The sequence below is a fragment of the Mizuhopecten yessoensis genome, unplaced genomic scaffold (assembly GCF_002113885.1).
Source record: "Mizuhopecten yessoensis strain PY_sf001 unplaced genomic scaffold, ASM211388v2 scaffold2657, whole genome shotgun sequence".
NCBI lineage: Eukaryota > Metazoa > Mollusca > Bivalvia > Pectinida > Pectinidae > Mizuhopecten > Mizuhopecten yessoensis.
The window spans coordinates 92,332-106,038 of NW_018404655.1; the positions used below are offsets into that span (position 1 = coordinate 92,332).

The 13,707-nt window shown below is 35.7% G+C and overlaps 1 protein-coding gene across 1 annotated transcript in view; it reads right to left on the reverse strand.

Moving 5' to 3' along the window:
• The window catches only part of LOC110446227, an 88,474-nt gene extending 76,330 nt beyond the window's left edge, over window positions 1-12,144 (reverse strand). The window contains exon 1 of the mRNA XM_021491266.1: window positions 11,561-12,144. Coding sequence (XP_021346941.1) covers window positions 11,561-11,770 — 210 coding nt within the window. The 5' untranslated portion in view covers window positions 11,771-12,144. The remainder of the gene's footprint in view (window positions 1-11,560) is intronic.
• Between the last annotated feature and the right edge of the window lie 1,563 nt (window positions 12,145-13,707).

The window sequence follows — 13,707 nt, forward strand, 5'->3', positions numbered from 1 at the left end:
CAAGAAAATAAGGATCGTGCAAAAACAAACGTACAAAACCACATTCGTACCCACCCGAAATACTTCAAATAATTTGTGAGTATTTGAATGGTTTCGATTCATCTCATAAAGACCTACCCACATACCGGTATCGTGAGTACCAGTAGCTAACACTTCATGTTCCTGTTACAAATCCCATTCATACTCATGCGACACCTTCTGGTAATACGATATTGATCAGTAATAGTTCTTTAACAGAATCACGTAGTGTACGAAATATCTTGACTTCGATGTAGTTTTTCTGCCCAATATTTAATCCTTATATAATTTATCCGTTTTTCCTTTTTTATTTCAAACTCAAAAAAATCAAACTCATCACAGTAATAGATATTTCAAGTAAAATAACCGCATTTCAAGAGATAATAAACAAACCTACCTGAGTAAAAGACGTCAACATAGCAGTGACAACAGTTAAAGACGTAACCACCACGGTAACCCAAGACGTTATAACACTGCTTATTCCTACAAAGAAATCATTTTTTTGAATTTATAATGATTCTAACAGCCCTCCTGGAGAACTCTGAATTGCCATTACAAACATTTAGTTTTCGACCTCTTCTCTCTGTAAACCAACATACCACATAATCTTCAATTTTGTCAGAAAAATTAGGCGTGTCATTTATTTCTCTTCCAACATACATATACATCGAACCTCTTGTTTACAATACCTTGGGAAAATGTTTTCGTTAAATAAGCACACTGCTAGAGAAAAAAACAAAAGGGAAAAAAGAGAAGGAAATTGTACTTGAACTTGTCATCTTTTGTACACATGTTCAATGACTATGCATATAACAAATGAAGGGTGTTTCCAATGAATACCTATTGCGCACATCTCCTAGCAGAACGTTTTTATGAAGCTGATTAATAGCAAAAGATGTATTATGAAAAACTGAGTACTTGTCACGTTCACCATTTTAACTCTAGGACATATTGATGATGATTGGTTCTACCTTGTACGTTGATGATGAGTAGTCATCGGGAAACAAGAATTTGAGCACTACTTACATCTATTTTATTCTAAGAACCTATATATTGCAGGCACTTTTCACGATGGTCATGTATCATAACCACCTTTCGAACAGTTAATGTTTCACGACCATTCACTGAGCTTTGTTTTCACGGCAGTAACGCTATAAGCTTCATTGCTTATTGAATTAAATGTCATGATTGATATGCTACCACAGGCGTTCAAGTGTATGGAATGTTTTGATAGTACATTCCAAGCTTCCCCGCTTAAGGAGTTACATCTTGCATTCGGTATGATATTTTGCTACTCTAAAGCTTCATTTGAAGGTGTGGACTTTTTAGATGTGTCAATCATGTTGACTATAGTTTAGTTCTTGCGAAAATTTTGATATAACGTCATATTTTACAGTCGTCCAACGAGCGATGAGATGTTAATGTCTTCAATGACTTAATCTTGTATTTACGGAGAATGTTGTCAATGATCTTCATACTTTACTTTAATTAACGCAAGAAATCTTACACCTCCGGGGCGCCACTGTCTTTGGTTTGAAATGTATTTCCGTTGGTTTTCGTTCCGCTTCCGTTTCTGTTATAACTTTCTATCGATTTCTATTTTTTTTCCTTTAAATATTTCTGTTGCGTGTATTCTCCTTTAGTTCCGCCTACTATGTTATATGTTTTGAATATGTATTGATTTAACAATATTTGATAGCCGTTAAAAGAAAACAATTATCATACACGACTGCAATAACCATTTATTTTAAATTGATACTTGTTACCATGGTTGGACATTACTGGAGTGTTATCCGTATCCACCGACTCGTACATAACTGTTAACAAGGCTGTTTCAATAGATATATACTATCTATATACCCAACTATGATGAAAACATAATAGGTGTGAAGCCAACAGTGGTAAAACAATGGTATTTATAACAAAACGCAGTTGTATATGTAGCGTGCTAGGTTTGACATTATTGTCAGATTACATCTATCCTGCAGACATCAATGTTTGATGCACAGAAACGATTAACAGTGTTTCCTTTCCAATTTCATAGGAGACAACAGACAATGTAATGTGATTGTAGAAATTCAATTTCATACAACACATATCTGAAGTAAAACATGCGCACCATTTTGCATCTTGCAACATTGTTTATACAGTATAATTAACAAGTTATGGATCGTGAGCCAATTTGGCGTATTGCTTGTCGGCCTCGTGTGAGACGATGTTCAATAAGGCTGGGAGTTACAACGAGAACTTACCCTGAATACTGAGATAGTAATGGCGAAGTATCGGCGTCCAATATATAATTAAATATATATACCAAATGGAAGTGTAAACAACACATTTCCCATCTGCGAGAGTAATTAATGTGAAATAGATTGATTGAGATCGCAAGATGTTTCGATTTCTAGCTATTCTGGAATATCATGATAATAAAGTTCAGATAATGTCTTGTCTGGCGAGAGTAAACATACACTCGGAGGTAATTCAATCAATTGTATCTTATTATTCCCTTTACGCAATTCAAATCAACTATGAAAATTCCTAAAAAATTATGACATGAATTTTGCTTCATATCATGAACGTTTTCTTTTTTTAAGCCACATCGGTATGTAATTACTGCATCCAGTCTATCACGAAAAGGTTTTGGTATCAGCATATGCAAAATATAGTATAAATGGCCAATAGATGTGATGTAGTAATGTTTAGCTTTGAAGCGTTTATACAAGACAATAGTTGGGGTTCTTACGTTGAATGCTATTTTTGTTAAAAGAGGTAGGTTGGAGGGGTGGTGGGGGTGGGGTGGGTGGTCCAAAGTGATGGGAGTTAAGTACCATTTTGTGTGTTCCTACACCACCATATCGTACCATTGACACGGATGTATGGCAGCTCAATAGATTACATCATTGTAACAGCAGATTAACGTGCGAGAAGGGGAGTCGAGAGAAGTAATGAAGATCACAAGTGTTTCAGCGGAGGTAGCAGATCAATTGTCGTTTCTTCACTGTCTTTAATTAGAAGAGCGTAGGGAAATTATCGCTCGACACACATCTACCACGTTTGAGATATGACTTGGTCTACAAGACTTGCGGACACTGCTGGCCTGTATGTTTCATGTATGATGTCGGAACTTGCCTACAGCAGTTTTCCTTTAAAATATTTCATTCCTGAGCTAAGAACGTTCCTGGTGACAAGAAATGTTTACCTCATTGCCTATCTAAAATGCTTTACATCGTCTTTCCAATATAAATTAGAAGAGATCAAAACCAAAACGAAAACGAAAAACGAACGACATCCGGAATCAATCAGAAACACCTCCCGTTTACAGAACCTGGGACACGTATTCACTCAATATCTGTCTATAACGCCATGAAATACCTATATATACCTGTATATCAACTGGGGCCTAGCCTTCTAAGTTATAAAACACACAGATACCATCGTGTCTGGTACTCTGGGTAGCGACGTACAGCAATATTATAAAAAAATCCTTTCAAACATAACAATAAGTCAACGATTAAAACCCAATAGTCGCGAAATTAATGTTTTGGTCCAGCCTCTTGGTTGGAGTAATGTTCGTGTCTAGTCCCGAGGCCCCGGGATATGTATATGAACAACACGTGGCTCTGAACATTGTAGATATGATGAGAAGCTGTCATCGTTTGGCATTGCCTGGCTTCTATCAAACTCACAGCGGACCAGGACATTCAGCCCAACGAACACTGTGTACACATTTCTAGCGCAATATTGATATCTCAACATTTAAATTAGAATAGCAAGACTTGCATTTGATGAATTCATTTTCTCTTCTTGATATCAAAATTGATTACACTAGGTTGGAAGTGATAAATATTATTTGTTGTTAGCGATATTAGAATTGATAAGGCAGTGTATTGGGAAAAGTTCGTGGCACGATCTGATCAAGGGGTGGGCTGGCAATGCTGTGTCGAGTGCCGCTAGTATTTTGGACCGTATCCAATTGTAGAACCTGGCAGTTTTAAGATGTTAAAAGTGAATGTGCATCAACCGTCAAACAGAGTGCCCTGACAATCAATACTATTTTAGGCTACACACAACCCCGGCTCCCAGGTGGCAAGGCGGTCAAAGGCATGCGTGCCTTCACGTGCGTCATCCAAGGGCAGCATTTGCATGGCGACTCACGTGCACAGATGTATGAAATACACTGAATATGACGTGTAATTTAGCTTTGGCGCATTTTGAGGGGAGATGGGTGAGTGGGGAATAAAGTAATGATAACCTAACCTGGTTGTAAAACCAGCTACCGGTATTTACAATAAAGATTGTAACGTTTAACGTCCAAAAAATGTTTAAAATAGAAATCATTACAACATGTACCATTTATATGTCGCATACAAAAGCAACTGTTACTGGTTTTAGTTGGTTAGTTGTCATTTACAGGGCACCTGTAACTGGTCGTGTTTATTTGGGTTCATAAACAATAGAGACTGTAACCGTTTAAACCATACAAATGTATAGAGCAGAAATTGTTACTAGTAGCACATTCATAATTGTCATATACAATAGATATTGCGGTTTATTTGTGTTTGGTTTAAATTTATCCCGTTTTCATGAACAAACTCAATTTAAATCATTAATTAAAGTAATTTATGTAATGATTTTAAGGGTGTTTGGTTTCCATATATGTTGTACAATTGCCAGAATTTTCAAGTAAGGCAGCATCGTTTTAAAGTGTAGTTTACCTAAAGCAGAAATCCAAAAAAGCAAATCTCTCATAGCACCATTCGGCTATTTCGTTGATATAGAACTCACTTGTGGTTCCCAGGACCAGTAGAACGAAATCCATGTCTAAAGAGTTTATCGTTGAACACAGAAAAAGTAAAATGATATCTTTAACGTGGAATACAGAAAAAGTAGAATGTTGTGTAATGATATAGATTTATATTTGTGGCCACAACAGGCAACTTAAAGCTTAAAGTGGTATTCGCTGTACAACCATAAATTGCAGGTAAATGGCTAAGGCCAACATTGGGGACTGATAGTCCACGACAGGAAGCCACCTTGTTACGTGCATACAATGTACAAAGTAAAGCAGCATCTATTCAAAACAGTTTGTCGATGTAAATATGTTTATCGTTTATTGGTATTAGGTTATTGTCATAAACATTTAGGATTGTGACCGTTACATTGATGATGACATGCATTATCTTTTACTGTTGAGAATATCGCATGATGCTCTTTTTGACATTGATGACGGTTTCGTTCAAACATTTTGCGCGTTAGCGAATCACGAGATTATGTAGCACTAAACTATTTTGCGTTCCAGTATTTATGTTAAAGTAAACATTTCAATCCTTATATTTACGTCAAATAAGCAAAAATACATTGCATCATACTGCGCGGTATATTAAGGTTCGTGGTACAATTTAAACAAACTGTTGTAACTCCAGTTAAATTGAATGGGTATGATGTTCTCTATACTTCACTGAGGAAATGTATTGAAATATGTCAATGCAGTAGTTATTGTCAAATAACAGAAAACATAACTAGTTTACTAGTGTTTCCAGTTTTGTTTAGAATGCACGATGCAAATTGGGTACTAATTGTCATACAACAAAATACATGCAGCGTCCACGTGTTATGTGTTATGTGTTCTTTTGGTTTGTGATAATGATATATCTATTGATGCATAAAGCATTACTTTAGATCAGGTTACTTTTGCGAATTTACCGGAGTATTGACTTGTACGTAATGTATTACTGTCGGTGGGATGATATTTAAATATTTATTGGTATACTGACTGATACGTAATATATTACGGTAAATAAGGTTACAGTTGCTGCAATTGTATTATTACGTAAACTTAGATTGACAAATACAGTATAATTCTAATACACAAGGGAACAACAGAGCTTAACTGTGATACAAAGCGTTAAAAAATAGAATTGACTAGAATCGTTAATATCCATATCAAAACCCGAGTCCATACAAGATGTTCCTGGTATCCACAGTACATGCGACACATGTTCTGAAAGCGTCGCCTGCCGAATCCAGAATGTTCGATTCCAATCATTTACAACAAAGGGAATGATATACTGTTATGTATTATATTTTACATATTAACGGAAAAATTGCCATAATGATTTCGATTGTCGTCTGTTTAAACATCAAATACAGTTGTACACATACTGTTTACAGCTTATGTCACATGTGTGTTTATTAAATATGATACCACCACACTATCTGTATAATATATCTTTTAATGATAGTTTTCAACAACATCTGTCACACCTTAATATGTAAAGGATATATAAACATTTGCATATTTGAACAATATATTGTAATTACATGAAGTGACTCACGCTTATGGCAGATCGACAGTATTTCTGGTATAACACTGTAGTCATATGTTTTCCTCTGTAATTTTGTTTTGCTGAAATTAACTATGTAAATCAACATATATTGCTAATTTTGATACTGTAACCAGTGCTATAATTTAAATTATTTGAATATTAAAATTATATTACTATTATAGTGATAAATTAAAAATGCACAGCTAATACAATATTATACAATGTTTATCAGAAGAAGTTTCTGCTGGTGTTCAAACCATATAGCAGGTATACATTAACTTCTTTGTTACATACGTATTTATTGTGAATAGATACACAGATCAGCTTATTGTATGCTCATGTATTAACTTTCACTTGAATAAATACACAGATCAGCTTATTGTATGCTCATGTAATAACTATCACATGAATATATACACAGATCAGCTTATTGTATGCTCATGTATTAACTATCACATGAATAGATACACAGATCAGCTTATTGTATGCTCGTGTGTTAACTTTCACATGAATAGATACACAGATCAGCTTATTGTATGCTCATGTGTTAACTATCACATGAATAGATACACAGATCAGCTTATTGTATGCTCATGTATTAACTATCACATGAATACATACACATATCAAGTCACAAGCAACTGCCCAACTTCAAGCTTAAAGTGGTATAAATGGTTCCAAATTTATATACGTCTTAACTAATTCATTTGTGATAATAATTAGTCTGTATCCAGAGACGTGTTTTCTTCGCATATTGCCTTTCCCTTTTCCCTAAATGGATATTATCCTGTGATCTAAAAAAAGCGGTTTCCATATATAGAAACTCGCGTGCTAGTCTTATTGTGTATGTGTAGAGTGTTATCCGCTCTCTAACTTAGTTGTCTTTTGATGCCTCTAAATGCGCTAGGGTATGACGTATCGTGCCTACTCACATGTCACGTGTTCTGTGTGTCAGATCTATTAATAGCTTATTATTACGTAGTCCAAATGATTTGTAACAGGGGCATGATATCAGGTCTATAAGCGTTGATAGTTAGATAGTTAATACATGAAATAAGACTTCATTTGTTACAGCATTGTACATAGTAGAAATATCGTACAGTTATGCGGAAAGACAAGTTTACTAACATCATCTTTACTAACATCATGAAGGTCAACCATTACACTTAATGTATTATTTATCAGTTAAATTAGTAGAATGAAGATAATCCTCATACATTATAGCAGTTTATTAATTATAAAGACTTTTGTTCATTGATATGCATTTTATCACATTTAGTGTGTACAGACAAACAACTTATATGATAGAAACAAAGTGTTTATCAAAAGTTCACGATGATAGTTCATTTGCAATATTAGTGTATAATAGCTATTGAAATACCAGTTGATACATTTTCCGCAAAACCCAGTATGTCACATCTGTTCGTACCGGCCATAAACATGTGTGAATACAAATCAAAATACGATATATATTGATATCCACCTAACAGCCATCATCTGTGTCATTAGTACATCATTTCCGTTAAAACTCCACTTGGGTGTCAATGTATGTCTAGTTATAAGTAACGGTAAATTCATTCACAAATTTAAAAATAGACAAGCCATAGATATGTTGTCGTTTTTTTAAATAAAGGATAGGACATAAATATGTTTTCATATATATGAGACGGGACAAAACGTTTCTGTATATGGGACATACCATAAATACCTTTCTAACATGGGACAGGACATAAATACGTTTCTTTATATGGGACAGGATATAAGCATGTATTTTACACAAGGGACAGGGCATAAATACGTTTATATACATGGGACAGGACATAGGCATGTATTTTACACAAGGGACAGGGCATAAATACGTTTATATACATGGGACAGGACATAGGCATGTGTTTTATACAAGGGACAGGGCATGAATACGTTTCTATACAAGGGACAGGACATATGCATGTATTTTATACATGGGACAGGACATAAATACGTTTCTATACATAGGACGGAGATTAAATACGTTTATATACCTGGGACAGGACATACGACTTTTCTATACGTGGGACAGGACATAAATATGTTTCTATACCTGGGACAGGACATAAATACGTTTCTATACCTGGAACAGGACATAAATACCTTTCTATACCTGGGACAGGACATAAGACTTTTCTATACCTGGGACAGGACATAAATACGTTTCTATATATACCTGGGACAGGACATACAAAGAAATGTAAATACCTTTCTATACATGGGACAGGACATAAATACCTTTCTATACCTGGGACAGGACATAAGACTTTTCTATACCTGGGACAGGACATAAATACATGTACCTTTCTATACCTGGGACAGGACATAAGACTTTTCTATACCTGGGACAGGACATAAATACGTTTCTATACATGGGACAGGACATACAAAGAAATGTAAATACGTTTCTATACCTGGGACAGGACATAAATACGTTTCTATACATGGGACAGGACATACAAAGAAATGTAAATACGTTTCTATACCTGGGACAGGACATAAATACGTTTCTATACATGGGACAGGACATACATAGAAATGTAAATACGTTTCTATACCTTGGACAGGACATAAATACGTTTCTATACCTGGGACAGTACATAAATACGTTTCTATACATGGGACAGGACATACAAAGAAATGTAAATACCTTTCTATACCTTGGACAGGACATAAATACGTTTCTATACATGGGACAGGACATAAATACCTTTCTATACCTGGGACAGGACATAAATACGTTTCTATACATGCGACAGGACATAAATACCTTTCTATACCTGGGACAGGACATAAATACGTTTCTATACATGCGACAGGACATAAATACCTTTCTATACCTGGGACAGGACATAAATACGTTTCTATACATGCGACAGGACATAAATACCTTTCTATACCTGGGACAGGACATAAATACGTTTCTATACATGCGACAGGACATAAATACCTTTCTATACCTGGGACAGGACATAAATACGTTTCTATACATGCGACAGGACATAAATACCTTTCTATACCTGGGACAGGACATAAATACGTTTCTATACATGCGACAGGACATAAATACCTTTCTATACCTGGGACAGGACATAAATACGTTTCTATACATGCGACAGGACATAAATACCTTTCTATACCTGGGACAGGACATAAATACGTTTCTATACATGCGACAGGACATAAATACCTTTCTATACCTGGGACAGGACATAAATACGTTTCTATACATGCGACAGGACATAAATACCTTTCTATACCTGGGACAGGACATAAATACGTTTCTATACATGCGACAGGACATAAATACCTTTCTATACCTGGGACAGGACATAAATACGTTTCTATACATGGGACAGGACATAAATACGTTTATATACATGGGACAGGGCATAAATACGTTTATGTACATTGGACAGGACATAAATACGTTTATATACATGGGGCAGGATATAAATACGTTTATGTACATGGCAGAAATATAAAGACGGTTTATGCAATGTTGTATTACAACTTGGTAAACATTGTATTATATATGGTATAAATGCTACATTTTAATACCATACGGTATACATATTAGCATTTATATATTGTACATGTATAAATGTACATTTCATACAAATTTGATGTATTTTACTCAGGCTATGTCGCTAATTGTTTATTCCCCTGTTTTGGAGATTGTGATAGACATACCGGAGCATTTTAACAATGTCCATCCAATACTATTCATCTGCCCCAGTTGTTCTTCAATTACACAAAATATAACACATCTAGTCAATATAAGAAATGCTAGGGTAGATCTTAAATGTTGTTTGAGCCTTTCTATTGGTAATTTAAAATATACATTCAAACAAAATGTTCTTTTTGAATGTCACATGACTAATTCGTCGTGTACAATAATTCGAAGGAAAAAATAAATATCGGTTGGGTATTCTATTTACACTCTTAAAAAACAGAGACAATGAAGTTAACGAGATAGCCTTGAATAGTTTATACCTCACTAGATACTCGGTAGATCTGTTATATATATAGTATATACGTAGTACATATATTAGATATATTATAAATGTAGAACTTTGACATTGCTTTTATCTTTAGTATAATTTTTATTATAACAGCAACTACTTGTGTTCCACTAGATATTTGGTACATCTGTAATTTATATCATAAATGTAGACATGTATTTTAACTTAGTGGTGTTTTGGTATACACACCCAGCAGCATGCTATTGGCATTATATAATTAATTAGTATTCCCTATGTAGGGAGCGCAAAGGAGTTGTTTTCCACAAAAAAATGTTTTATAAATGATTATATAAGTATATAGTATTGTTTATGTTTGATAAATAGTTATATAAGTATACAGTATTCCCTATGTTTTATAAATGGTTATATAAGTATACAGTATTTTCTATGTAGATAGTATTATGGTGATAGTTTTCCGTAGCATTCATTGTTAATACTCTCCTGACAGTGTTATGTAGCGAACTCCTCTAGGTGTGTAATATATAGGGTTGACATTATGTTGATAAAGACCCGAGTTTATTGGTAGTTAACTAAGCCGTGATATAAAAGGTTGGTACTATGATGACAGTATACGGGGTCTTTAACAGTACAATGTGGGTAAATGTTTCTCAACTAGCTAATAAATGAATCAGTTGGAGTAGAAAACCGGGATTTTTGCATTTACACACAGCTTTCTGTTTTTCAATTTCAACAGATTTTATTGACTATTTATGTCAATTGGATTGGACATCAGGCTCGACCTATTTAAGTCCTTTCCAAACTTACCAGCTTTCTGTTTTGGTTGCGGGTATGCGGAAGTTTCTCTATCAATAGTAAATGATCGAATGTGAAACGTTTGTAAAGTATACAGAAATGGATGTAACATTGGCATACAGTTGACTTTACAAGACGTACAATGTATACGGAATCTTTAGCATGGGGTTGGCAGTACGATACTTAAAAAGGACGTGTAAGTTGGTCCATCACAGTAGGGTTGGCAGTGCGATCCTTGTAAAGTATACAGAAGCTGTTCCATGACTGCTATCGGTCTGAGGGTAAATTGTACGTAAAGCATGCAGAAGCTGACCCAATGTTCTAATAGGTATCACTATATACTGAAAACAACTAATGTGAAAGTTTATAATAACAGATTGATAATAAAGATAAAGGTAAAGTGTTACTTACAATTTTATGGTTGAGGTGATCTAACTCCCTCTCTGTCACGGTAGTCCGCTTAGGGACGGGTGTATGATTTGACTGGCGTTTAAGCTCGTTGTATTTATAGAAGAGGAACATTCCCGGTACTGCAAGGGCCGACAGGGGCTTCAGCACCGGGGACGGGCTCCGGGGGGCAGGCATTTTCTCCCGGACGCGGCTTTTCCAAAGTAAGGGCATGTTGTAGTTTCGGTTGTTTTGCCGTATGGTGCGATCAATCGTGAACACAGAACCAACCAGCTTTCACGAGCCGCTCTCGTCGCGATCTTCCCCGCTACTTTGTTATGTGTTCCTACAACTTCCGACAAATGACATCGCCAATCGATAAACGATTTAAAGAAAAGAAAACAGTTGAATGGTGAGCGCGAGGCGGTTCTGTGATCGGCGGGTCGGTCACGCCCCTCCTTGGCTCCCCCTCACGCCGTTCGGGAGGGCGGGGGATATCGGCATGTTTGTCACGTGCTTCAACTGTCAAACGTTCCTTAAGAGCCTAATTCCACATTTATAAATTAGTAGTTGTGATAGTAGTAGATTTCTTGGTTGTATCTGGGGCCGTGCGCAGTGTAGGCTGGGTATTGATCGGGACACGACCACGGCCAGCGAGCTCTCCAGTACTCCGGTCGATACGCCGAGATGGTATACACGATTAAACAACAACTATTTCAATTTCATAGCTTAACCTGTTTCATCGTGTTTTGTTTTTGAATATTAATGTGAGTATCAAGACGATAAATGGGTCCGATAATGGCGCCGGATTAAGGCCAGCACTCGATGATTTTTGCCGTAATACCGATAACGAGGTATCAACTTTCACGTCTTTAGGTCCGTATAGATTTCTCCTCTGCTCACCTCCCACATCTCCTCAGCGTTGTTATAACAGACCAATATATGTCAAACAGTCTCTCACGTTATTGACGAACCAGTGCCTCATACATGTCTGTCTGTCACAACGTCTTCAACATTTATGTCCGGACGTCGTCCTTACATTGGAACACTTCACTTCAAAACATTTGTTGTACATTGCACCGGTTTTTACGCATTTCCAACTTTAAGTATTTAAGTGTTTACCATGAAAAAGATGTGTTTGCCGCCTTCGATCCGTGTTGCCCTACACACTTTCCTTGATTAGAACACGCTTAACCTTCCTAAGTACCTGATTCTGTTCCGATTTATTTTCTGGATGTTTATAATGGCCTTTCTATTCTATTATCTAAGCTCAGTTTCTGTTTTGTCTTTTGTCTTGTGTTTCCTCTATGGTACAATGTGTTGTTTTGTGTTGGCAAAGTGGTATGCTATGTCTTTTTGTGTTGATGCTATGATTAAGTTTGTTTTTGTGTGTTAATTCTGTAATATATTTCGTCCTTGTGTGTTATTTTGTCCTTGCGTGATATTTTGTCCTTTTGTGTTGATACTTGTTTTGTCTCTTTTGTACTTTGTAATTGGTGTTGACAGTTATACACTTGTATATGTTGTCCTTGTGTGTTAATGCTGTGATATAGTTTGTCGTTGTGTGTTAATGCTGTGATATAGTTTGTCCTTGTGTGTTAATGCTGTGATATAGTTTGTCCTTGTGTGTAACTGATGTGATATAGTTTGTCCTTGTGTGTCAATGCTGTGATATATTTTGTCCTTGTGTGTTAATGCTGTGATATAATTTGTTTTTGTGTGTTACTGATGTGATATAGTTTGTACTTGTGTGTTACTGATGTGATATAGTTTGTCCTTGTGTGTCAATGCTGTGATATATTTTGTCCTTGTGTGTTAATGCTGTGATATAGTTTGTACTTGTGTGTTAATGCTGTGATATATTTTGTCCTTGTGTGTCAATGCTGTGATATAGTTTGTACTTGTGTGTTACTGCTGTGATATAGTTTGTCCTTGTGTGTTACTGATGTGATAGAGTTTGTTCTTGTGTGTTAATGCTGTGATATAGTTTGTACTTGTGTGTTAATGCTGTGATATAGTTTGTCCTTGTGTGTTACTGATGTGATATAGTTTGTTCTTGTGTGTTACTGATGTGATATAGTTTGAACTTGTGTGTTACTGATGTGATATAGTTTGTACTTGTGTGTTACTGATGTGATATAGGTTGAACTTGTGTGTGTCTGATGTGATAT